The sequence below is a fragment of the Anser anser genome (assembly GCF_964211835.1).
Source record: "Anser anser genome assembly, chromosome: 7".
Taxonomy (NCBI): domain Eukaryota; kingdom Metazoa; phylum Chordata; class Aves; order Anseriformes; family Anatidae; genus Anser; species Anser anser.
The window spans coordinates 12,537,961-12,565,362 of record NC_139727.1 but is presented as its reverse complement, the minus strand read 5'-3'; the positions used below and the strand labels follow the sequence as shown (position 1 = coordinate 12,565,362).

General features: G+C 35.5%; 1 protein-coding gene across 9 annotated transcripts in view; it reads left to right on the top strand.

Annotated features, from left to right (window-relative positions):
• The window catches only part of CCSER2 (coiled-coil serine rich protein 2), a 72,045-nt gene that overhangs the window by 24,074 nt on the left and 20,569 nt on the right, over positions 1-27,402 (top strand). For all 9 annotated transcript variants that reach the window (XM_083844336.1, XM_083844341.1, XM_083844333.1 and 6 more), the window contains 4 exons: positions 10,096-10,186; positions 13,309-13,471; positions 14,151-14,346; positions 25,936-26,022. In XM_083844336.1, coding sequence (XP_083700462.1) covers positions 10,096-10,186; positions 13,309-13,471; positions 14,151-14,346; positions 25,936-26,022 — 537 coding nt within the window. The remainder of the gene's footprint in view (positions 1-10,095; positions 10,187-13,308; positions 13,472-14,150; positions 14,347-25,935; positions 26,023-27,402) is intronic.

Genomic DNA, 27,402 nt, shown 5'->3' with positions numbered 1-27,402 from the left:
GCTGTGGGGGAATGTGCTGGTGTGGCCTATTCCTGGACCCCATCCTGCCTCTTTGCTTTCCTGTAGTAGTATCATTTGGGTTTTGAAGGAGACTGTCCTTTTTGTCACCTGAAGATGCTGCCTAATAAGCCTGTGAGCTCCCAGTCATTTTGGTCTTCACTGCTGCTGCCACCAATTTATCTGGCCATTGTTGTGATATAACTGGACCACAGAGGAGGAAATCAGGCAATCTTGCCCTAGAGCTATGTGAATAAAAATTAGACTTCATCACATCAGTGTAATGAGACTGCTAGTACAGTACCAGTGTACTAGATGGTGTTGAATACTTGGCAATATATACTGTACTTCTTTCTACTTTTTCCCTCTGGGCCCAGCACACTGGAGGCAGCTCTTATGGAGAGAATTGTAGTGTGTGTAGCATCACTAATGTGGAATGACAGTTTGAAGTTTTATATCTTCTGCTTCTGCTCAGGGAATTTTCGTTTGTTGCATTTAGCACCAAAGAAATCCTGTCTTGCAAGACAGATTAGGTAATCCATTGGTCTTTAATACTGCTTTACCCGAAAGCATGACTGTTGTTGGGTTTCTAGGTCAAGATATTTCTTTTTTTTTGACAAGAGACATTGGAGTAGCCTGGGAAGTCTTTTATGAGATTTTGGCTTTTACTTATGTGTTTTAGATAATGGCAAACGCTGTCTGAATTTTACTTCTGATAGAAAAGGGTTTCTTAGAAATACCTTGCCTTGATAAGCTGGCATTTCTGCTTAGAGTGTCGTTATGAAAGAGCTTCAGTAATTTTACTTAAATGCATAGTGGTTCAGACTTCCTGCTCAGAAACACAGTGAATCTGGGATTGGAATATCATACAAATGTCAGCCTGGGAAGGTATTTTTCACTGGCATGTGTTTGTGTCTCACAAATGTGAAGCTGGTGTTGCTGTTAACCTCACCACCTTAAGCAGAGGTAATGTCTGAGTTCTGAACTCTTGTTGAACTGAGGATTCTCTTGGAGTGCGATGTTCTAACTTTATAACTTTAATTAGATTGATATAATTGCTTTCATTTTTCTACAAGTACAGAAATCTCTGGCATTTTTGTTCATATTGCCAATTTCTGACAGCTCATCCACCCCAAAAGACAAGAACCAAAGCAACAACAACAAAAAAACCAACTACTTTTAGTTATGCCTAAAAAATTATATTTGGAGAAGACTCAAGCGGACAGCTTTCTGATTTCAGAAGATTCAGAAAGGCTAGATAAGTGTTACCTCTTTTTTGCATTTAGTTTCAGTTTGAAAAGATAGTGCCTCTGGACATAGTAAATCAGGGTGAAAGCATCCTTGATCAATGTGTCGCCAGTTAAGCTTTTAGTAAACTGTGCAAGTGCTGTGTAAAATTGTCGGTAATAGTTTTGTCTTCTTACAGAATTAAGAGTACCTGCTTGTTTCAGTATGTTCTGCTAGCAGTGATCCTTGCCCACTTTTTCAGGCGGGTTTGCTGACAGTTTTCTGCTTGTGGCATAGATAAATGTCATGCAAGTAGGGACTGACTTCAGAGGTGCTGCCTTCTGAGAGAAAATAGCTGCTCTCTGCCCTCCCACCACCACTCCAGTCTTCAGCTTTAGAGCTTAATTGTTACAGCAATGGGAGGTAGTGAGAAACTGCACTACTTACTGAGATGGCATTTCTGTCTGTGTCTTGGGTGATGTGCATGTCCCTGCTGTCAAATATTATTAAGAGGTTATATGACTGTATTACAGTGCACAAATCTCTTGTGGTGTTGCTTTGAGAGGTATGACATTTTGTGAACAAGCTTTAATGGCAAATTACCTTTTTTTCCTTTTGGATACAAAGGTATATATGCCTTTGAGAGCTGTATGATTCAGAATTGACACAGTAAATCTTCTCATGCTGTTTTGGTTGGTAAAATCAAGGAAGGCAACTTTTCTTGTGCTCCTGTATTTCATTTGTGGTGGCCATTAATGACAGCTTTGATTTTGTATGGTAGGGAGAGACAGCAGCAGTGTTAAGTGCAATATAATAAGAAATACTGGTAGAAATGAGTACTTCTCTTAATTCATGAGCTTAAAGTGAGGTTTCCAGTATGAGTTTGCAGCTGCATATACAGTGTTGTATTTTTAGTTAGTTTATAGCAATTCCTTTTTGATGTTTTTCTTTATTCTACCAACTGGCATCGTTTTTTATAACAGAACTTCAGAAGTACTCTAGTGTGCTTCAGTTAATTGTATTGCTATGTTTTTTTCAAGTAACACACATTGTTTTCATTACTCCTAGGAGATCTTGAAACAGGTAGGCATGTGCTCAGAGAGAACAGTAGAGTCTTGATTTCAGTGTAGTTTTGGTGTTTTTTGTCAGCGTAAACAAGAAAATCATTTAAGAGTATGCAAAATGAATTGAGAGGAATGTAACTGGGTTTCTGAACACTTGACAGATAACTTGATCGAAAACTTATAGATTGGCACACAGTTTCCTTCTTTTTTTTTTTTACCTGAAGCTGTGTCCTAGTAAGTTATAAGAACACTGGTGTTGAATCTTCTCGTGACTTACTTTCAGTTGCAAACCATCAGAAACTTCAAGGAAGGGCAGTATCTTCTACATATTAGGGTCAATTATGTTTGTAGTATGCACAAATCTGATCTCTGGATGAAATGTGCACACTCATTTCCAGTCTGACTGTCTCCACAGTTCTAAAGACAGGATGCACAGTTCATTTAAGGATTGGTCAAAATAGGTTTAATAAAAATATATGAGGTTTTTGTTCTTTTTTTTTTAATTAGAAAGAACTGTATTAAGTAGCCTGTATAAGAATACGTAAATGCTGTGTAAAAAGTCATATTCAGTTTACACAAAAAGTCTAGCTAGGGCATAACTAAAACTAAAAAAAAAACCCTAAAAACTAAAACAGAAGAAACTTAATTGATCTCCTGGTAGCTACCCTGCCCATGTTCTAAGTTCTGATTGTTTTGATTTCATTCTCAACTGGGAGTTGTTTGAGGCCTGAAGTTACTTTTAAATAGCTCTTCTATGATAACTGAATTTCAAAATTAAACTGGATTGTTCTTGGTATTTCATGTTATTTGTTTTTCAAATTCACTGCTGATGCTTTTGCCTAAGAAGAGGCAGTAAAACCGTGTTTAAAAGCATTTGGGGAGCTGAAGAATATTGGTTTGTCTTTACTGATCTCTAGAAATGAGCAGTAGACCCATCACACAAGATGTCTGGTAACCTGGAAGTCCTGAGGTAACAAACTACTTAAATTGTAGTTTCTCCTAATTCTCAAGGCCTTCTGCTCACTATACTCATGTAAGTCAGTGGAGAGAACATCATCATTCGTAGTGATTTTTGTCATTTAAGCGTATAAGCAAAGAATACATATTGCTTTTTCATGTAAAGTGGTCCATTATTTGTACATTAACTGCAGAAGTAATGCTGAACTTCTGATATTGGTAGACTTTTCTGGAAACAGAAGCAATGAGTAGAAAGGACCTGATATTGCCTATGTTAATTACACTTGATGTCTTTCTGTTACTGTGCTCTGAAGTAACTCAAACCAAAACTGGAATTACAAAACATTCTTAAATGTTGTTGAAATTCTGCAGAAAGATGGTCAGACAGTTTTTTCCTCCTGGTGTGTTTTTGTAGATTCTTTACTGGAGGCTAGATGGCAGTAAAGGAATGCTTTTTGTGGCTGTGGGACTTGACTTGTGCTGCATGTTTGGTTGGTGCTATTGCTTATAAATTGGTAAAATCTCAACAGAACAGTTAATATTTCAGGTTTTCTTTTTCTTTCCCTTTGTGCTCTTGAACTTCATTTTTTTTACATGTTCTAGCATATAATTAAAATAATTAAGCAGCGAGCCTAGCTGCTCTTTAAGAGATAGTGGATAGTAACTTAACCTAATAATTATTTCCTATCTGCGTTTTGTAAACCTAGATAGAACATACAATGCCCTTATAAAAATGTTTTCAAAGAGGAATACATCATTATTTAAGACTAATATCCAATAGTTAAAATGTCCTGGGTATTCAGAACAAAGGTCCTGTTGCATTTGTTGTCTTGGCAACGCTCCTTTACGGAGCATGAACAAAATGATGAAACGCTTGTTTGGATGTTGGGCTTAATTATCCCTAATACGACTTGCAGTATACAACATTTAGAACAGCTCCTTTCCTACCCTGTTTTTGGTATCCTGCGGAATTCTAGCCATTCTCTCTGGCATACTGGCAGGATTACTGATGTATTTTTTTAAAAAAATGTATATATATTCGTATACATTTATTCATTATATGCAATAGTAATGTTAGAAAAACTGATGTATTATATGTAAAAGAAAATCTAGTATATATTTTTTGTCTGAGGGAAAGAATACTTTTCACTTTTTTTAGTGATGCTTGCTGTCAACAAGAATTCAAATTGGAGGAATGATTGCAAAGGCTTTAGTTTGCCTTCTCTGTTAAGGTTTTTGGAGCTAAAACTAAATTTTGCTATTTGCACATCTGCTACATCACAGCCAAACCCTTCTGTTTGTACAAATAAAAGCAATAGGCCACATTCAGCTGGAGGGCAGGTATGCTCTGAGGAGGTATAGCCAGGTTTCTCTTCACAAAATGGTAGTTTGTAAACTCTCTTATTTTGTGGTGCTTTTCTGTTGTCTGGAACTAGCTTCCTGTGAATTATTTTCTACTTGTTTTTGTAATCTCCATGCTCTTTTGAATACCTTTTCCCAGTAAATTCTATAAGCTAGGTATCTTGTAGCTGGCTTCTCAGGCAGCCCCATCTTTGTTGCTTTGTACGGCAGTACAACTTCACCATGCTGTTGGGCTGCTGAGATGTATCACAGCTGTATTGTGATGTTTTTCTTAACTTCAGAAGTAATCAAGTAGAAGCTTTGCTTGCTTGGTCATTCTTAAGCCTGTTGCTCTTGAGGAAATTTGTGACAAAAGTTACAATATCTGTTCAGCTATTCTATCTTTTTTTTGTGGAAAAAAAAAATCTCAAGAGCTGTGTCTTTTCATTGGTAAGTGGTAGGATGGGGAATTTCTGAAACTGATTTTGTTACAAAAGAGAAAAATGCTGGTACGAGGCACTGCTGTAGTCCTGTTTTGAAGGGTCCTGTTGTGCATTAGAAAAGACGTTTAGATGTAGAGCTCAGTGATATGGTTTAGTGGAGGACTTGTTAGTGTTAGGTCAGAGGTTGGACTGGGTGATCTTGGAGGTCTCTTCCAACCTAGATGATTCTGATCTGATTCTGAAGTGCATGTTGGATCATCTCTGCATATGAGGATTGTTCTATTTTGATGCTGCAAATGTGAAGACTCACATTTCTGGATGAATTAAATGAATAACTGACTTGAAACTGTTACCTACTTCTTAGAGCCTTATACATTAGACTGGAAATCTAGTTTCCTATCCCAGAGTCACTCTATATCATCTGTTGTTTCAAGAGTATGTTTTTTGAGAACTTTGATTACTGTTTTCTCCTGTGTGATATGAAGCAAAATCAGTATTACTGAATTTGTAGTAATGTATCCATTGCTACAGGATCAGACTCGTGTTAAAACCCGTATTGTGGCTTCACTGTTCTGCTAACACAGACACCAATGTTTCTATTTAAATAGTCTCTCTTTGGTAGTAGAAAAACAATGAAGTTGACATCTGACCAGGGTATCTGACTTTTCTTTCTTTCGTGGAATGTGACAAGCACACCTGTCTGCTTTAAATGATTTAGGGACTTTGGCAAGCTGCTTTTTTGAAGTTTACAGCAAAGTATGTTGTAATGCTAACAGGTGCTAGGTTTTTTTTGTAAGACTTAGTTGGTGTCCTGCATGTGAAATTTTTTAAAATGTTTTTCTTATACTAATTACTCAAAAGACATATAACAGTAACTCTAGTATTTTGAGGGTTCTGTAGAATTTTGTTCAGAGGACTTTTAATTTACGCAATTTGTATGTCTTTATAGGTTGTAACATCTTGAGAATCTAGTCTTGTGAAATTAAAAAATAATAAAAAGGATAGTTCAGTGGGAAGGGACCTCCAAAGGTCAGAGACCAACTGCCTGACCACTTCGGGGCTCACCAAAAGTTACAGCCTATTGAACGCTGATAGGCATGGGGCAGCAACCACCTATCTGGGCAGCCTGTTCTGGTGTCTAACTAAACTCTCATAAAAGTTTTTCCTGATGTCCAGTCTGAGCCTCCCCTGGCACAGCTTTGAACCATTCCCGTGTGTCCTGTCACTGGATACCAGGGAGAAAAGAGGAGTGCCTCCCTCTCCCCTTCCTGTCCTCAGGTAGTTGCAGAGAGCAACAAGGTCACCGCTCAGCCTCCTTTTCTCCAGGCTAGACAACCTGATTGCCTGGCCTCTCCTCACAGGAGATGCCCTCTAGCCCTTTTACTAGCTTTGCCCTCCTCTGGATGCTTTCAAGGACCTTAACGTCCTGTTTATATTGTGGAGCCCAGAACTGTGCGCAGTATTCCGGGTGAGGCTGCACCAACGCTAAATATAGCAGGAGAATTGCCTCTTTTGACCAACTGCTATCCACCTTCTATATACATTATTCTTCTCAATGATACAAACCAAGTAGGATTATTCCCTTAATAATCTCTTAATAATTGCTAAAACATATAATAATCTATAGGGTTGTAGCTGGTGTAGTTTGGAGAAATTCTACATCCTGTTCAAGGCAGAACTTGATGATAGTAGCTGTTAAGCATTCTTCTTAACAACGTTACTGCCTCGTAGTTAAATTCATTATACAGCAGTAAGAATAACTGAAGTCTGTAAATGCAGGTTTATATGTACGAACTTGCTGACGAAACCTGAAGTTTATCTTGTAACTATTTCAAGAAGACATTAATAACAGTTCATTTCCTGTTATTTTATCTACCTAGATAACAGTAGGAAATGTCGAAGAGAATTCACGTGGGGTCCAGATATTGCAAAGACTTCATAGTCAGATTTTGTTTTCTAGCTTGGAGTTGCATCAGTGTGGTTCAGGAATGTATAATTAGGGAAACAACGAAATGTGCTGTTGACAGAAAAGTATGTTTGGCATCTCAAATGCTGACCTTTTCTGACATCATTAGACTTCTGAAGCTCTGATACAGGGATAGCAAAGTGGCTTATCTGGGTTTATTAGTTAACACTCTGACATACTGTTTTGTTATTGTACTTTAAAATGCATTTGCATGGTAATGGCAATGTTTTCAACTTTCTTAAGCATTTGTGGCCACTGCTCAACTAATTTGTCATGTTCATTAAGGTTCCCACAGTAGGGGAAAATAGTGCTTCATAATGATTCTGAAGATCAAAACATGGCATAGAAGCAATTTGTCAGCTAACAGACTGAATTTGCCTCTCAAACACCTACATTTTGCAAAATTGCTTAAAAAATACACGTTGCTTAAAAACATTGGAGTTCCTGGAAAAATGTAAATTAATGGATATAAAAATAAGTAAACATCTGCAGTCTGTTCCCCTGAATGGTAAATCTGCATTTTATTTAAATTACTTTCAATTTGTGAAAACTTTTCTCTAGTAATTTATTATTCAGTCTAGTAATTTATTATTCAGTGTCCTGATATTCTGTGCTTTTCTTCTGTTCTTTTTCTGTAAATACTTAGGATGACATGTAAGCAATATTATTCAGGTAGGACTTCTAGAATATAACAAAAAGAGGTGGAACTATTCCACCGTCCCTTGATATTGCTCATGTTTTGTGAAGTGAATGTTAAATTTTTGTTTCATATCCTCTTTCCAACGTCAAGAAATGCATTTCCCTGCAGAAATGGAGAATGTTTATTGTTCTGTAATGAAAAAAATTTTAAAATATCCTTAGCTCTTTCCACCATTTGTGATGAAATAGAGGAGTACTTTGTGAACACTACAGGAGTACTGCAGAAGAACAGTTGGGTCAACAGTTTAGCGATGCTTGTCAATGTTATTTGTTTCTGACACCTCTGACAAAGCAAATCTAACATTAGCCAGCAAAGGGATAGCTTTGCAATTGAATACAGTTTTGCAGTGTATTGATAGTCTGTGTACTAGTATACAGTTAAGTATTTACTGATATCTTTAATACCCAGTGAGAAGAAATTAGCAAAACACTACCTTAATAGTTTTCAGTATTGGTCCTGTGAATCATCTTTAGATGTAGCTGCTGAAGCTAAGAAAAATCTGCAGTACTGTTCTTGGAAAAGAAGCAGACGTGAAGTGTCTGAATCTAATCCTAGGCCTTAAAGCTATCACTTCTATTTGTGGGATTTCAGAAAATAGAGATCAAGAGCTTTAGAGCTGTGTGACCATTAACAATTTCCTTAGACCTGCTTTGTAGTATGATCACTTAGTATTAATAAGTTTATCTATCTATCTTTGAACAATCAAGTGAAAGAGGCTGTGTTCTCTAATCAAGTACTGCATTTTGTCTGACATATAGCTTTCCAGCAGCATGTTGCTAGCAGCATCTGGCTACTCCAACAGAATATTCTGCAGCCTTGACCTCTCAAGTTTTTTTTTGTACTGTTGGTGTTCTTAAAGGAAGAGAGGTTAGTTAATTTCTGTCTCTTTCACTGTCAGTTGACTTTGCTGTCACTGCAGTTGTTTTCCTTTAATATACCTGACTAATTTTTTGAATAGAGTATTGGTACTAATGTTACTGTATTTTTGTGTTATCATACTTACACAACATGATGTTTTGTTTGTAACTTTAGAAACAGCTTTATATATAGCACATTTTTAAAGACAAAAGGCAGCAGTGCTTGGTACTGATAATTACATATTTTAAATTTTGTTGGCTGAAAAAGCTGCTGGAAGCTGTAAGTTCTTGTCAAAACCTTGGGACTATTCCAGTCTCTGGCTGACAAAACATGTTAAGGGATATAGGTGTTCCCTTCCTTCTGTTCCACACTAAAACGTGCTTAAAAGCCAGAAGCACGATCAGGTACTATTTCTCAGCTCGCTAAACAGTTAAGTTTCTTGTTTTTTTTTCTGAAGTACTAGGTGCCTTTGGTAACATAAAAACAACGGAGAGGCTGCTGTATTCCTTTATTTTAGAGGGGCAATATTTGTCCTAAGTCTGGCTTCGGTTATTATTTATACTGAAATACAGCAACGAAGTAAATCTGAATCTGAAAATGGTGTCTAGACCTTTACATTTAGTGAAAAGGTGTCAAAGGTAAAAAGTGGTGACTTTCCCCTGAAAGATTCAGTAGAATAAAATGTGTCAATGAAGTTAATCAATTATAGCTTGCATTGAGTTTTTGTCTCTTAGCGTAAGATGGATGTGCCGATGCCTGAGAAAATCTGTAACTTTTCCAGACTGTAAATGGTTGTTCTTACTAGTTTTAAAAGAGTTATTCCCTTGTAACAGTATACAAGAAAGAGATTTCCATCCATATCACAAATAGGTGTAGAAAACAAGTCTTTGGTGATGGCAATGTGTTTACCTTGGAAAATGTGAAGGTACAGTTCTGCTCAATAATTCGCTTAGAAAATAATCTTCCCTGTTCTTCTTCTTGCTATTCTAAATAATTAGTTCAGAAAAAGTGATTAAAGTCAATCTTTAAGCCTTTCATAAAGATAACATGTAAATGAGTTGGAACACTCTCCTGAGGTTTAAGATAAGGTTTAAACCAAGATACTATAGGTTCCCTAACCCACCCCTTTCATTTCAATGACATGATGATCTTTTGATCAGTGTGACATGAGAGCTGAAACAAGGTGATTCAACATATTCTCCTCGCAAACTTGTATTTGAATCTTAAGTAAGCAAAATAATTTAGTTTTACAGTGCAGGCAGAATATTAATAAATAAGAAAATCTTGGGAGCATTCCATAGGTACAAAGCAGAAAATTGTTTAAATCCATCCATCTGTTACTATACCAGATCATTAGGAGGGTTGTTAGTTTGTGTAGACAGTCTCAGGTAAGGCTGATCTTCTCTCAAAAGAGAGGAGTCTGCTGACAACATCGGATATGTATACAGAAGACATGTAACAAAGCTTTGCAATCAACTTCTTTATGGTACTGGAATAAATGAGATATGAAAACAGCTCCATCTGCCATTTTCTTTCTTGTAGGATATCTTGAATAATCTCGATTCATGTGATCTTGAAGATGATGATCTTATGCTCGATGTGGACCTACCTGAGGACCCACCTCATGACAAAGGTTAGTAAAGTAGCCAAGCAATCTTACTGTGAGACTGCATTATGGGTTTAAGATATTTTTGGATTTCTTTGTTCTAACTTCTGCTTTAATAAGATGCACAATTTCAATTGGTTTTTATTTAGGTAACTTTCTTTTCTAAAATGTAGAAATTAATACAACTCCTACACTTGAATTCTAAAGTTAGAAATTTACTGCCTTTTTATTAAAAAAAAAAAAGGCAAAACCGACCCAAACTAAACAAACATTGTTGCAGACTGTTTCTTTAAACTGTGTGTACAATAAGCTTTGAACTTTGAAGTTAGTACTTCAGTTTCATTTTCAAATATAGCTGAAGTATGTTGTTGAAATATGTTGCTGGAATGATATTTTCAGCTTTGACAGCATAATTCTTCTTGAGATGGTTGTCATTTTGTAGAAGAAAGAATTATCTCCTAAGATATTTTATATGCTTTAGGGTAACAGCAGCATTAAGTCTTAAGATGCAATATTTTGAGGAGTTTTTCATGCACTCTTGTTGTCTGTGAGAATGCTGTCAACCTTTTCATGGGGAAGACAGATGCCACTAACACAATACAAATTTAGACCAGAATTAACTGGGTCAGGCAAATTAATGCCACACTTCTTCAAATCCTAGCCTCCTTCGAGGCATTTGGTTTTGGTCACTCCAGCTTATACCAGTTGTCACTGACTGTGACAATATCTTCAGATGAACAGGAATGTTGGATGTGGACCACAGTAGTGTCCTACCCTGTCCAAACAGGCACTGAAAGAAAAAAGCTTTGCCTGTTTTGTGTACTGTTCAGCTACCTGCTGAAGTATGGGGTAATTCAGTTGCTTTGACAGTACATTTGAGTTCTTCAGATGAAGGCTCCTACAGGTATGTTAGCTATGAAGCCAAATTAACAGTAAAATAAATAGTCTGCCACCTACAATAGCAGTGGCACATATAAAGTGCAATACTTAACCTTTTAAATCTCAGTAATTTTTCCAAAGTACTCGTGTGAAAGGTGCTTATTGATGACTATTACTGCTGTGCTAGTAGTCAACTTTTCAACCCAGACATTTAAGTTTCTTTTTAATTTTCTGGAATGAATAACAAACCAAGCATATATGATAACTCACAGTGCTCGTGGTCACGCACTAAGCATTCTTTCAATAATGGTAATTGTTATCCAGTTGGAAAAACTAAGAAACAATTTTAAGGGATAGATCAATTTTTTTAATTTTTTTGTTTAAAAAGCATGCGGCGTATCTGCATCAGTAAGTTCATTTCAAACTAATTTTAAAAATGTTCAAAATATGTGCATTTTAAAGGTGAATGTTTGCTTCGCGAAAAAGTTAGCTTGCTATTTAATCTGACTATGGGTGAAATATTGTGTTTACTTCACTGTTTTCTGAATTGCATCAATATAATCTGTACTCACACTGCTACAGCAAGTATCTGTAGTGTTCACATAGCTGGAATATGTCTTGTGACTGCAGCAATCTGTGCTGTTTAAGCTGGTGGTTCAAGTGGAGAAACTATTGGTGTTTGGGATAGATTTCAGATAACTACTACTGTTCTAGGCATTTTTTTGAAGTAGGTTTCCATATAAAATTAATGTGGAACGAATTGGGTATCTCTGCTATTATCACTTCTCTGATAAAAATTCAGTGATTTCAGAATAGGCTCTGAAAAGAGGAATTCAGACGTCATCTCATGCTTTCCCTTAAGCAAACATGACTAACCACAAGTGAAGTTTGTTCTTTGCTAATATCCATATGGTTTTCATTCAGTGTCTCAATTTGTTTTCCAAAGATGTGTATCATAACTACCAACGAACTTACTGAGGGCTTATTTTGAGCTGACCCGTTTGAAATGTCATGCAGTGTGAGCTGTAGAAATATGCCTCTAAAGGAAAACAAATCTTTTGTTATTTTAGCTGTACAAGTTATTTTCTTACATAAATATTCGGTTATTGAACTAGTTGATTAAAAATGGAATTGGAGATATGAGTGAGTATTATAACACCTAGCAGCACTTTTTGCCAACCTTATTTCCATGCTTGTGTGCAGCTTCACTGATGTCAGCCTTTTAAGACTTTCCCAGGTCCACGGAAACTCTCCTTGTTTCGTTTTGGAGTGGAGGATGCCGCTTGGACACTATTTATAGCAGCAGTTCTAGTTCAACAAGTATGCAGTGAGTGAGGATGGCAGCCTTAAATCACAGGGTAAAACTGGGCTGCCTTCCCACCAACACGCAGGCTGGGAGCTCAGCAGGAAGGAAGGCCTGTTTATGAGCGTCTCATGCGCAGCTATGTCTGAGTAGGCAGCCGAATAAAACAATGTACTCTTGTGTAGATTTATTCTTCTAGCAAAAGGCTGACAATGTGAGGAAAAGCTGGTTGGGTAAGTGAAGGAGACGGGGCAATGGCAGAATAGCAGTTTAGGACTTTTTCACTGTGACTGACTGCACGGGTAGCAGTTGTTTTGGCTTTGTTTCTAGTGGTTTACAAGCTGTTGCCAAATATAGCATTTGTTTGCTTCAGAAGTTTGTGGAATCTGCTTTGCTTTACAGAAGTTAGTGTTTTAAAGAGATTTCGTTTGCTCAAGTCATGCTTTTTGTCCAGGTAAATAAAGATTAAAATCGTTTCAAGTTTGATCACAAGACAGATGACTAGAGTGAGAGAGATATGTAATTTAAGTACTGAAACTAGTCTTTTTTGTAATGAAGTTCTGGCATTTTTCTAAAATACCGTGTTTGTGTTTTGTTCTAACTTCTTAAAATCCTGAAGATACTAAGAAAGAGAAGAACATGTTACTTTTATTTTGTTTTCCTTCCCTATAGACCTGTCTCCTCCAAGTGATTTTCTTCTTAGATCTGAAATATTGTTAAGGCTCAACTCTGTAGTTTCTGCTGCAGATTACTTTTATTCTTGTAACAAGTTATATATGCTAGTAAAAACCTGTGTTCATTACAGCAGTCTGCTGGATTCTTCTAAAAATGCTTGCTTTTTTTTGGCTGTTTAAAAAAACAAACAAACAGATTTTACATTGCATCCATTATCAGCACCGGCACGTAGTAAATATTGTATTACAAGGTCTTGGGAACAAATTTTTTATTTTTACTTTACACTCTGTAGAGGAATGTGAAAATATGAGCCGTTATGATAGACAAGACAGAAATGCTAGACAACATCAGGAAGAATTCTGGAAAAGAGCACCACAACAACGATGGAATACACAAGATCACTATCATCTTGGCCATACTGAGCACTATATTCATGGCAAAAATGATTTGAACAGGTAAAGACTTGCTGCCTTTACCCCCATTAAAATACTATGATGAGAAATCTTTTGTATCAAAGGTATCAAGTGATACTGAGTATAAGACATTTGCAGAATAGTTGTATGTTATTGAATAGCATGTCTGAATGGGAGCATCCCTCAGATTTGTAATGATTTCTTTGTAAAACTATTTTGTCGTGGGTTTTTAATTAAAATACAAGTGTTTTGCCTTGAGCTGGAACTTACTTGGAAATGTTGAGATTTATTAGTTGTCTTTATGGGATACTATAAATGGCTTGCTTAAGTTAGCGTATGTATTCCATGGGGAAATAGTAAAGTCTTATTACTTGCATGTTTTAAATTTGCAGGTTTTTTTCCTTACCAATTTGTTTTTAAAATACATGTAATCTTGTAGTTTGTATAGGCTATAGCTTGCATGACTGAGTTTATAGAAATTATGATGAGCAAACTGATTTAGGGTACTGTAGATGTTGGTCTGTGGATTTGTGCAAGTGGGAAGGAAAGTGAAATAGCACTGGCATTTTCTGATTTATTTTCCTCTGTATACCACAGTATGTAAATACAGGCTATGTTACATAACAATTAATTTTACTAAATGCTTCTTAGCTCTAGTTTGTCATCCCTGTGTGTGCGTATGCATGTAGATACATATATGTATACATTTTTTTTTAATCAGGGGATCAAGCTACCTAGAGTCTCCTGTTGGTCACTTTGAAAGCTATGGGGCACCAAATTGTTACCAGGCTCCTAGACAGCTGGTGGGCTTACCGGAGAATACTGTGATGCTTGATGAAATGACACTTAGGCACATGGTCCAAGACTGTACAGCTGTGAAAACTCAGTTATTGAAATTGAAAAGATTACTACACCAGGTAAGCTGTTTAAATGGAACAAAAGCTAAAAAGTATGTTGGAGAGTTGTCTCAGTTGGTTTGTCATCTGGCCTTATTAAACGGTTTTCATTTTCTTCATGCCTTGATTTAGTGTTTAAGAGTGCACTTCTTATTGCTATGTAAAATAGTAATTTTCTGCCTTTTCAGCACTTTAGTGAATGCGAAAACATTATGCATTAGTATTCTACTCCTCCGTGGAAATAATGGTAAATTAAATCAGTGGATGTGATGACAGGCTTTTATTTAATAAAGTCCTAGAAGGCTAGGAGTAATGAATAAATAAAAATCTATCACATTGAACAAACTTGCATTCAGCAAGTCAATGGCTATAGCTTCTTCCTTTTAAAACAAACAAACAAAACCCTACAAAAACAACCTTTTCCCTCCCTTTCCTCATTTCTCAGTGTTTCAGCAAGAAGCTTAGCAAATCCTGCTAGGTCATCTCTACTGGAAGTACTAAAACTTAACCTTTCCAGTGTATTGTCATAAGCTTTTAAGGAGCCTTTTTCAATTTAACCTCAAAAATTGGCAAATTGTTGGAGTTGATAAACTGCTGGATCATTCTGCAAAAGTGTAAGATTTCAGCTGCAAAAATTCCTTTGTCTTTAAATAAATAGAAATCTATAGGACCTCCTCTTTAGATGCATTTACAGATTAGCATGTAAAAGTGTGCGTGATGTTTTCTTTAATATTAGGTTTATTGTTGTTGCTTCCTAACAGCATAATATAATGGTAACAACTTTGTGCCTTAAAAGTAAGACACTAAGACAAAGCACAACAAAACAAAAAGCAAATCAGTCTCCAGGTTAATTGAAGGATATGACTCTGCCTTTCAGAAATGTGAATATTTGCTTCCTATGGTAACAGAACACTGGAGATGTTTTTCCACTGACAAAATCAGAAATACTATTGTACAAAGTGTCAGAGAGGGAGGATGTGTTCTTAAAGCCTAGTAGGCTGCATAAACTGTGCCTCCCAACAGCCTTGAGCGAGTGATTAGTGCATGAGATAACAGGGAACTTCTTGGCCAGAACTCTTAATGCTTTTGACACAAGGGCAATTAAACAACTAGACAAATGATCTGTATACTTGTAGCTCATTGTGTAAAGGTGTGCAAGCTATAGCCAAATAGCATGTGGCCTTGCAGAATGTGGTATTTTAAATCTTGCCCTAGTTTATAATAGTCAGACTTGTCTGGAAAGTGATAAAACATGAGCCTTGCCTCAAGCCTTGTTTAAAAAAAAAGTTACAGAAGAGACAAGTAGCTGCTCCTAAGGTGTATGTTCTTTAAAATTAGTTGCTTTTCTAGTTAAAAGCTTGATTTGTTTTGTAATAACAGCAATGATTAAAAATTTTGCATTTTTGCTTGATTAAGAATAACAAATACAACTTTGAAAACATTACATGAACTTTAGCAGTCTCAACACTGAACTAGGGCTTGATCTCAGTCAGGCTCATATGACGGGCTGCTTCTTAAAATATGAGAAAAAGCAAGATGCGGAGTGAGAGCTCCTTTCAAACACTAGTTTTAGTAAAGGAAGCAAAAGTTCTGTCTTTGCTTCACGTATATTTATATAGGTGAGATATATTTTTAATGTATATTAAAATATTAATGAAATATGTGTAAGTATATTTAAATGTGTAAATACGACTTTACACTACTAAGACTTTACACTACTAAGACTTTACACTACTAAGACTTTACACTACTAAGACTTTACACTACTAAGACTTTACACTACTAAGACTTTACACTACTAAGACTTTACACTACTAAGACTTTACACTACTAAGACTTTACACTACTAAGACTTTACACTACTAAGACTTTACACTACTAAGACTTTACACTACTAAGACTTTACACTACTAAGACTTTACACTACTAAGACTTTACACTACTAAGACTTTACACTACTAAGACTTTACACTACTAAGACTTTACACTACTAAGACTTTACACTACTAAGACTTTACACTACTAAGACTTTACACTACTAAGACTTTACACTACTAAGACTTTACACTACTAAGACTTTACACTACTAAGACTTTACACTACTAAGACTTTACACTACTAAGACTTTACACTACTAAGACTTTACACTACTAAGACTTTACACTACTAAGACTTTACACTACTAAGACTTTACACTACTAAGACTTTACACTACTAAGACTTTACACTACTAAGACTTTACACTACTAAGACTTTACACTACTAAGACTTTACACTACTAAGACTTTACACTACTAAGACTTTACACTACTAAGACTTTACACTACTAAGACTTTACACTACTAAGACTTTACACTACTAAGACTTTACACTACTAAGACTTTACACACTTTTTACTCTTTGGTAGTATCTTGGTAGTATCTTGGTAGTATCTTGGTAGTATCTTGGTAGTATCTTGGTAGTATCTTGGTTCTCATTTGGGTGAGAGTAGAAGCGTAGTCAGTACTAGGATTTTACAAGGATTTTACAAGGATTTTACTAGGATTTTACTAGGATTTTACTTTTATGGTAGTATCTTGGTAGTATCTTGGTTCTCATTTGGGTGAGCGTAGAAGCGTAGTCAGTACTAGGATTTTACTAGGATTTTACTAGTACTAGGATTTTACTAGGATTTTACTAGGATTTTACTAGGATTTTACTCTTTTATGGTAGTATCTTGGTAGTATCTTGGTAGTGTCTTGGTAGTATCTTGGTTCTCATTTGGGTGAGAGTAGAAGTGTAGTCAGTACTAGGATTTTACTAGGATTTTACTAGGATTTTACTTTTATGGTAGTATCTTGTTAGTATCTTGGTAGTATCTTGGTTCTCATTTGGGTGAGTGTAGAAGCGTAGTCAGTACTAGGATTTTACTAGGATTTTACTAGGATTTTACTAGGATTTTACTTTTATGGTAGTATCTTGGTAGTATCTTGGTAGTATCTTGGTTCTCATTTGGGTGAGCGTAGAAGCGTAGTCAGTACTAGGATTTTACTAGGATTTTACTAGGATTTTACTAGGATTTTACTTTTATGGTAGTATCTTGGTAGTATCTTGGTAGTATCTTGGTTCTCATTTGGGTGAGAGTAGAAGCATAGTCAGTACTAGGATTTTACTAGGATTTTACTAGGATTTTACTAGGATTTTACTCTTTTATGGTAGTGTCTTGGTAGTGTCTTGGTAGTGTCTTGGTTCTCATTTGGGTGAGAGTAGAAGCATAGTCAGTACTAGGATTTTACTAGGATTTTACTAGGATTTTACTAGGATTTTACTAGGATTTTACTAGGATTTTACTAAGATTTTACTCTTATGGTAGTATCTTGGTAGTATCTTGGTAGTGTCTTGGTAGTGTCTTGGTTCTCATTTGGGTGAGAGTAGAAGCATAGTCAGTACTAGGATTTTACTAGGATTTTACTAGGATTTTACTAAGATTTTACTCTTATGGTAGTATCTTGGTAGTATCTTGGTAGTGTCTTGGTAGTGTCTTGGTTCTCATTTGGGTGAGAGTAGAAGCATAGTCAGTACTAGGATTTTACTAGGATTTTACTAGGATTTTACTAGGATTTTACTAGGATTTTACTAGGATTTTACTAGGATTTTACTAGGATTTTACTCTTATGGTAGTATCTTGGTAGTATCTTGGTAGTATCTTGGTTCTCATTTGGGTGAGAGTAGAAGCGTAGTCAGTACTAAGATTTTACTAGGATTTTACTAAGATTTTACTAAGATTTTACTTTTAAAGTAGTATCTTGGTAGTATTTTAGTAGTATCTTAATTCTCATTTGGGTGAGAGTAGAAGCGTAGTCAGGTTTCAGGTGTGAGGAGTAGTGTTTTTTTTAAAGAAAGCTGTAAATAAACTCGCATGATTATCTAACCAACCGTGGCATGCCACGCTACAGCACGTAGCACGTAATGAATGTGTACCCAGCAGACTCCTAGGGAGACTGGATGTGCTGTACTGGATTCACGGCTGTGGCTGTAGCTTACATAACCGTATCTAAAGCATTGTCGAGTAACAGCTACAGCAGCATGGGATTTGTGTTGAATTAGGAGTTCTGCCTGGAAAAATAAGTAGTTATTAGAGTAGCCTGGCCTTCTCCCAACTCTGTGAGCAGGATAACAATGCCAGCAGTACACATGCTGTCTACTTGCTTCTCACATAGTGCCATCATTGTGTTTTAAATCAAACAGCGAAATAAAGAATAGGGGTCTATCTCATGCAGGAGTTTTGAAATTTTCACTGTGGTAAGTGTAAACTTTGGATTCTCCAGTAATGTTATACCAGCTTGTATGGAGAATATACCTTCTTTTCACACTAAATGTGGTTTTAATTATTTATGGAGAGATGTTGAGCTACTGGTGTATGCTCTCACTTAAAATTTAACTGAAGCACTAACTTTTTTGTTGTAAGCAGTCTTTAACTAATTGACATCTAAATGTTAATGCCTGTTAAATATTGACTAAGGTAGCTCATTTGCATGCCTAATAGAAAATGTTTTATTTTGATCTTAAAGATTACTTCCTTCCTCATCTTCCTCCTCAATTTCTTAAACTTGTTGCTCTAGCTTGAGCAAAACTAATGTGTTAGAGCTTCCTTACTTAAATAGGGATTGTATTATTTAAGGAGCACTGGAGCCTTTGATCTAAGGAAGGACTGACCATGGTCTGTAGTAATTCCTCTCAAGAATGGCAGCAGAGATTCCCACTCAACTTGTCTTATCTCAAATAAGCACTTACATTTTAAGGAGGACTAAAACATGAAGCAGTTTACCAAACTGTAAGATCTGTGAAGCCCTTTTCTGGGGGAGGCAAGGCTTATAAAAATGTTTCTTTCCAAATTAATTTCCTTTCTATTCATGAAAGCTGTTTTTCAAGCACACATCTTCAATGTAGCATCAGATATGACTATCTGAAGTGTATGAAGAAATATGAATGGAAAGATAAAATATGTGGTGCAAAACTGTTAAATGCGTCTATATTTTTGCTGAGGGATTAGTTTTGTATGTCATTTGAGTTCCTTTGAAGTATGTATTGCTCTTTTCTCTTTGCATCTGCATTTACTTGTATTTTTTCTTAATCATGAAATGGTTCATCTCATTGATTTAACTATTTGACAATTGCATATATGTCAGCAACTAATTGGACTCTTTCTGAAAATGCATGTAAAAGATGTTTTTTTCTTGGAAGCTGCACTTTTTTTTTAGGAATCTTGTGACCTCTGAACATCACTTGTGTGATGGCTTAGTGATTATTCTGAAATGTTAACATTTTTAACCATTATCTGAATCTAGTAATTTTTACTAGTACAGACACATTTGAATATGAGCTATAAAAGCAATAATTGTGTAGTTAAAAGATACTCATGAGATAAAAAATCTTTCTCTGTTAAAACGGTGTATAGGAACTTACTTAATATGGCATACCAGATCTTCCACAGCAGCTTAAAAAGATGTTTAGATGGAGTTTGGAATTTTAAGATGATTGTTAATGGATTTTGCTTCACCTTGAGACGGAAACAAGTAGTTCATTAATATTTTGCTTATTTTTTATTAATACTTTGGCTGTTCTCTGAAATAAATTCCTAGCTGGAACATGCTACTGTCATGGAAACGTGGGGATTATTGCTCTGTTACTACTCAGCAGGGGAACTGCAGAATTTACTGGAGCCTGTCATTCTTTGTCTTTTGTGTGTGTTTTGAAACTGTAAGCTTTTCTAAGAGACATGAAAAAAACATATGGGGCACTAGTAATATCTGCTAGTTACTGCTGTAGGCTTGTGCATATTGGGAACTGGTGATGATTACCATTTATATACCCTGCAGCCTCTTATTGCTAATATAAATGGAACATAAAGAGTTCTGTCTAGTCACTAGAAATGACAACAGAAAAAATGTAGGATTGTTTGAGAACTTTGTTATATTTGCAGAAACCTTGCGCTCAAATCTGTTTCAGGATGCATGGTCTGTATTATGTAGCAGATTTTCCAGTTGCCAAGTGAATTTTAAAGGATCCATCCAAACGCTTATCTGCTAACTCTTCTCTGAAATCCTTGCTTTCTACTTTACAGGAAAATAGATTACAAATGGCATTGATAGAATAAGATCTTTGTTTATGTTGATAAAATGATTGAAGTTAGTGCTCTGTAGGGGGAAAAAAGTGCTTATTGGAATTTGCAGTATTTAGAACACAGCACAAAATGTAGCGTTGCTGATTTTATTTTTATTACTCTTTTCTGGGCTCATGACAGAAGCATGGATAGAAGAGTAATAGTCAGAGCTTTCAGCTTCTTCACAGCAGGGACTGAATTGAAAACAAAGAAAAATGTGGGGAGCTGAGGATTGAGAAACTAATGCAAGGCATACTCCAATGCCTCAAGTAACTTTTAAAATGTTTAATCATGCTACAGTGTGATTAAGTGTAGTGCAGAGGTGATCAATAAGCTGAATAATAGGAGATGGTTAGGCAGACAGCAGTTTAAATGAAACAAAGTCTAGCCTGGGTTCAGCCAGTTGAAGGAATAAACTGAAATTTGGTGAGGAGCCACACAAAGAGAAGAACAAGTCAGAAATGAAATAAAATGAAGTATATTAGAAGCCTGTGAGAGTCAGTGGCCAACCAGAGAGTGAAGAAGATGGGGCAGAATATGTATGTTGTCATAACAAATAATTGTGTTTACTGAACTGCCAATGTGAGAGGAAACTGCTTTTTTTTCATGGCTAAAATGAGGTCACACTGAGAAAGATAGAGCGTGTGTCCCTAGGTTGACCAGGTCTGAACAAACTTCAGAAAGCTGTGGCTAAGGCTTATAAATCAGCTTAATAAATGTACCATACTAAATGATTAGGAATCTATCTTGAAATAGCCATGGAAGCAGTTTTGGGAATTACGGGATGTTGCACTTTAGGCAGATATGAAGTTTGTTGTAGCCATTTAAATGCAGTGTGCTCTGTAACTCAGGGCACTCAAGGATGGGAATTCACAAGCCCTGTTGGGTAAAATGATCCCTTGTATCCTGTTAGAGTTTTGTCAGCAAAGGAGTAGATGAAGGAAAATGAATTGTTTGCTTAGACTTGAAGAAAATTTTACAACCAGTTTTCTTTCCAAAGCACAATTTCTATTTCTGGATGTGTCTCCCACCATCTCCTGCATGCATCGAATCATCTGTAGCTCCGGACAAAACACAACTTGCAGGCTTGTACGGGTATTTACCAGTGCTAGGAAGAGATTATGGGTGGATTTGTCTAAGAGGAGCCAATTGGCTATTCCTGTGTGCTGCATTGGCTAAGAGCTACCCTTCTCACCCACTTACTACTTCGTTAAATAACTGGTGGTAAATTGTGGGATTGGATTGGAAATAAGGGTTCAGGCTGCTGGTGACTTGTGCAGTAGGAATGCCCTTTAGGGGAAGGGTAATTATAGTGCTTTGGAGGCTTGTTTGGGGAGTTTTTTTTTAGGGTAGGGTTTTTTAGTCCTGATGTTCCTGAAACTGCTTGAAAGAAACAAAACTAAAGAAATATTCAATGTAGCAAATAAAAACCGGTATATCTTAGGTTTAAACTGTTGGTTGTTAGCTGTTGGACTGTCATTATAACAGTGTTTGACAGTGGAAATTGAAACTGTATGACATTCATGGTACTATTTCAGTAAAACTACAGTCAAATGCACAGTAAAACGTTAAGTAGTAAGCAGGTGAATAGCACCCTCTACTTGCTGAACACTTGGTGAGTTTTCTGCTTGCACCTTTACAAAAATGCTAAATTAGCAAATAAGGCTCTTCAAGTGAGCAATTTGTGGTGTAGAAAACTTGGCATCATCTGTACTCCATGTAGGAATCAAAGGCTAGAACTTGATTAAAGCTTTAAAAAGTGTTCATTATTTTTCAGCTTCTTCATGAGCTTTAGCTGTTAGAACGCTCCAAGATTTCTGAAGATGAAATTATTGTTACATTATTGGTAGCATATTCTTTTAAAATCCTGCATGTTAAAACATAGCTTATGTTGTTAAGATCTACAAGACAATTGCTGAAAACGCATTTGCTTCTAATGGATTAAATTTATTTTTAATAGAAGAATCTAAAATATGTTAGTATAATGAAAACAACTATTGTCTTCAAACTCGGAGCTTATTTTCCTGTAAGGCAGTATGGAAGATTTCTTATGAGAGTATCCCCTTTGCCTTTTCATCTCTGTTCTTTTAGAAGTTCTACAAGTTTTCTGCACTTTGCATGTGCATTTAACTAAAACCAAACCTGCATGCGATATCATGCAGAGAAATACAAAAATGTTGTTAAAGAGGCTGTAACATTTATTCATACTTGTTTTCAAAAAGTTAGGGGTCAAGGTTTTCTCAGAACAACCTTTTAGTCTGAGTATTCTTAATGCTTGAAGGAAATTTGTTTATGCATGTTTTATTCCACCACTTTTACCCGTTTAGTTTAAGTAGTTATTAATAAATTAAGGATTTTTTTAAATCTTGCTGTTGAATTTTATAAACCACTTAAAATATATCTTGAGGCATGTGACGACCCCCAGTTTATGACATAAGGACCAAACAAAAATGGCCACAAGCTGCAGTATATTCTGTTGACTCAAGTCCAGCAGATAGTGTCCAGTAAACGTGATTGAACTGAAAATCACTGTAGACAGGTAGTGATTCAAATGTATCGCTGATACAGAGTCAAGAAAAGGATGCTAAGTTGACCAGTCATTGCAACATTACGTGGTAGTTACTTAAGAGAGCACACCTGATTGAATAGTACATGCAAATATATGCATAAATTTATATCAGGTTAAAAAAGTAATCTCTAAAGACTGTTCCTACATAGCTATTTAAATGTGAATATTACAGCATTATTCCTCTGTCAATTTACATACTAAAGGCTATTTTCACACCTAAACTGACAGTAATGTTTAAAAACAAGTGTAACAGGAAAGCCAAAATGTATGTATTTTGTTGGTCTTGTTGCAATGTTTTAAATTTAGGAAATAGTTACAAACATTAACCATTTTTTCCTTCTAATTCTGCTGTTTTACAAAAGCAATCTTCTGCTGAAGAAATAAAAATGCTTTATTTCTGCTTATATTTTCAAACTTATTTTTTAATGCCTTTGGTAAGCATTTGTTCTTGATATGTTGCTGTTTTTGCAAGAATCTTTTATATTTGGCATAAATGAGACTAGTCCAACTGTTCTAAATGTATGTTTATCGTATAGTTACGTATTGTACTGTTGGAGGAAAAAAAAAAAACATGACCCAGTAGCTTTCTATATTGGTAATTGCAATGTGATGATAAGCTTATTTTAAAGTTTGTCATCATAATTTTACCTAGGGGTTAAAATTATATGCTCTCTCCAAGTTTTCTGAAGTTGATGTCTTAATGGGTTATTTCTAGGCTACCAAAAATAACATGCATATAACCAGTTGCATTGTTTTGCAAATTCTGCTTTGTTCTAATTTCAGTCTTTCTCTTTGTAAATGGATAGCCTTATTCATGCTGTTTTCCTTCCCCACCTCATTTTAGCAATGCAATTAGGAAAAAAAACAGCAAAACCAAATATTTATACCTTAGTCCTAGCATATGTTCACAAAGGGGTACTTAAATTCCCACTGATGGTGTTAGATCTGTGTTTTTTTTCCAGTTGCACTGTGTTAATTGTATGTAATAAGATAATTAAAACAATGGTAAGGAAATTAATGCAGATGAACATAGTTTTTTCTTTGGTAGTCAGGTAAAGCACAGGGCTTGAGTATTTTAATTTAATTGCCAGGAAATTATTGACTTGCTTTCTTTGCAATAAGGTCCTAATCTACTGCTGCGAATGTCGTATTTCTCCAGTTTTGTGCACTGTATTGGTATAGCAGAGGTATCAGTTGGAAAGCTTTTAAAATCTGTGAGCTACTTCTGTTTGAAGCTGTAAGTTTTTTGTTCTGTATTTTCCCCCTCCATGATTACTCTTGTCACAAATGTAACTGACAGTCTGATGCACCTTTTTTTTGAGTGCTTGTATTTCAGTAGTTATAATAAATATTTGAGTAGTTTAAAAAAAAAAAAAAAGTTGATGAAATCTGTTGATTGCTGCTCCCTTCCCGTAGCATTTTAGAAATGTTTGGGCTTAAATAAGGTTCTTATCTCTAATGCATCATTGGGCAGAACAATTCAAAATATTTCCAAATGCTATTAGAACTATAGACTGCAAATTACTGATTCATCAGCCTGTCACCTGCTGGCAGTCTGCCTGGGATGGACAAACAGCTACTTGTGAATTGACCTAAAACATGTGTTGGACAGTGTAAGCTGAGATACGTTCTATGTTAAGGACTCAGAAGCCTTCAACAACAAAGCTGGATAGTCTTGCTCAAAACAACCAAAAAAAAAAAGACCAAGACGGTTTAAAATATATATTTAAGTAATGGAAATTAGGTTAACTGTCTTTAGTATGATGAAAGCATTTTGGAACTGTATGCCTCTTCTTAGTATTCTTGTCTTTAAGTTTGGTGATGGTTTTGCATATTTTTGCTGCAAGTAATCAGTGCCTCCAGAAAAAAGTAATGATTAATTGGTTAAAAATTACAAAATTAATTTTTTACTTTTTACATCTGGTCAATTTCTTTAATGTTTAATTAAAAACTTATAAGAATTTTATGATGGAATAAAAGAAAATCAGATGCATTCCTCACGTATATAAAGGACATAAATAGGGATATCTTTTTTTTTTTTTCCCGTCAGTTGATTTTTAGCATTTGAGCCGCAGTTTTACTCTTGTGATTTTTTGGGACTTGCTGGCTTTGCTGGTTCAGGCTTGTGGTTTTAGACAGGTTTTGATACATGTTGATCTCATATATATGTTTCAATATGTTCTACAAATGCAATCCTAGGCAGTGAGGTCTTTGAGTAAAGACTTTTTGTCATGGCAGTGTAGGTGTTTAAGGACATAACTAAGCAGTTATCCTTTGGCGTCATTGCTGGTTCTTTCTGTTTCTCCTTGCTCTGATTAATTTCAGAATTTATGTCTGTCATTATAGGGGTGAAGAACACCTTTTCATGGTTCCAGTTTTCATAACTGATATTCAGTTCTTTTTGCTGTGAAATAATTTAGTCTTAAACTGCACAGTGGTAAATATTGCTTTTCTAGTTTAGAATTTCAAGTCGAAGTATACTCTGTTATTGCTCATCCATTTTAGAATGGGTACTGAAGGAAATGAAGCTTTTAAAATTATGTAGTATTACTATTCCTTCCTGATTAAAAAAAAAAAAAAAGAAACAAAACATAATGGCCAATATTTGCACAAAATCAATACATTTTGACATAGTTACTCGGACAGCTTCATGAGGGGGGAGAGGCTGTTCGTGGCCCTTGTTTGGGCAGTGTATGCGTGCTGCGGCACGCTTTCATATCAGATGAAAACAACAGCAAGAAAGGAAAATTCACAGTGAGAGAAGTCAGACACTGTTGCAGGTTCTGCAGGGGTGATGTGTCTATCTACATCCTTGAAAGAAAGTTGGGAAGAGTATGTTTTTGTTTGTTTGTTTGTTTTTTCCAATGAGTAATTTGATGATTTCTTCTTATTCTCTTAGAATGATGAGAATGTGTCACTCCAGGACATCACACTCTCAATTCCATCCAGTCCAGAACCACAAGAACCTGAGTCAACTTACACTAAGGTAAATTACACTGATTTACTCTCCAGAACTTGTTTGTAAAAAGAAAATTAATTTTTATTACTGAAGTAATATTTCTTGCATCTATTCAAATCTATTTTGTCAAATCAAATTTTGTTATAATGAAAGGATTTATTTGACCTTCTGAAATACTAATACCAGTACTGTTTAAATAATTAAACATAACTTTTGATACTTGTAGCAATTGTGGCGAATTAAACTGTAGAGTAACATCTTTCAAGATTTTTCTCAATTTGATAACTGTTAGAATTTGAAAAGACTATTTTTGCTAATGACAATTTTTGCGTTGAAGTGTAATCATACCATAATTTTCATTACATGCTGTATTTCATGAGACTTTCTGTTGACTTATGCTCCAGTTTAAAATATCATTCCTCTAAAGCAAGTTTTTCCTGAAATACTGCAGGTATAGCAAACATAAGAACTTAAAAATTAACAGAATGAACCCCACAAAATCAAAGTTGTATTTATTGTTTTAAAATGGGTATTAAAGAGAGAAGCAATCACAATGGTTGTTCCAGAAAGGATCATCTTTTATGGTCACAGACTTGTGCTTTCTACAGTGCTGAAGTTTTATGGAATTACTGGAGGCTCTTACTATAAAGTCAATATAGAAAGATCAGTAATCCTACTCTACAGTAGGAGAATAATACTTGTTGAGGAGATAATGAAGTTGAAAATATATTTTGAAAGGGAAGAACACTTAGAATCCAATTTCTGTTTGAAGGTCACTTGTCCAAATCCTGATTTCAGGGTTTAAGAGGTTTATCAAAACCATAGATCAATATGCATGATCCTTTAACAATCCTGATTTCTACATTATTAACAGTTCATTTAGGACTTATTTTCTTTAGAATTGTTTGTCTGATATGTTAGTTGTACTTGTACTTCGACAGCCGTCTCCCTCACAATTTTAGTTTTAAATTCTGAAGGAAAATATGTTGGTTTTTAACTTCATAGCAAAAAACAAAAGCTAGGTTTAGCTGACACTTTGAATGGTCATTTCCTTAATTGAAGTTAGCATATGGTTTAGAAAAACTGTACAAGAAATCCATCTGGATGCTGTCCTAAAGCAGTAACTAATAACACTTAGTGAAAATGAAAGTAGATGTATGCTACTGGATGAAAGAACACCCCTCAATGTATGGCCTAGCTTTAATGGCATAGCTGTGAAGTACGTTAAGATTACCATGTGATGAGAAATAATTTTTTTTAAATCAAACTTGCACATATATATATTTTTTTAATTTTCTGAACTTTGCATGATTTGAAGTTGTCAGTTTCTAGTAGGATGAATTCAAATCAATTCTACTGTTTGCATTCTGGGGGCCCTACAGCTGAATGGAGTACTCCAGGTGGGGT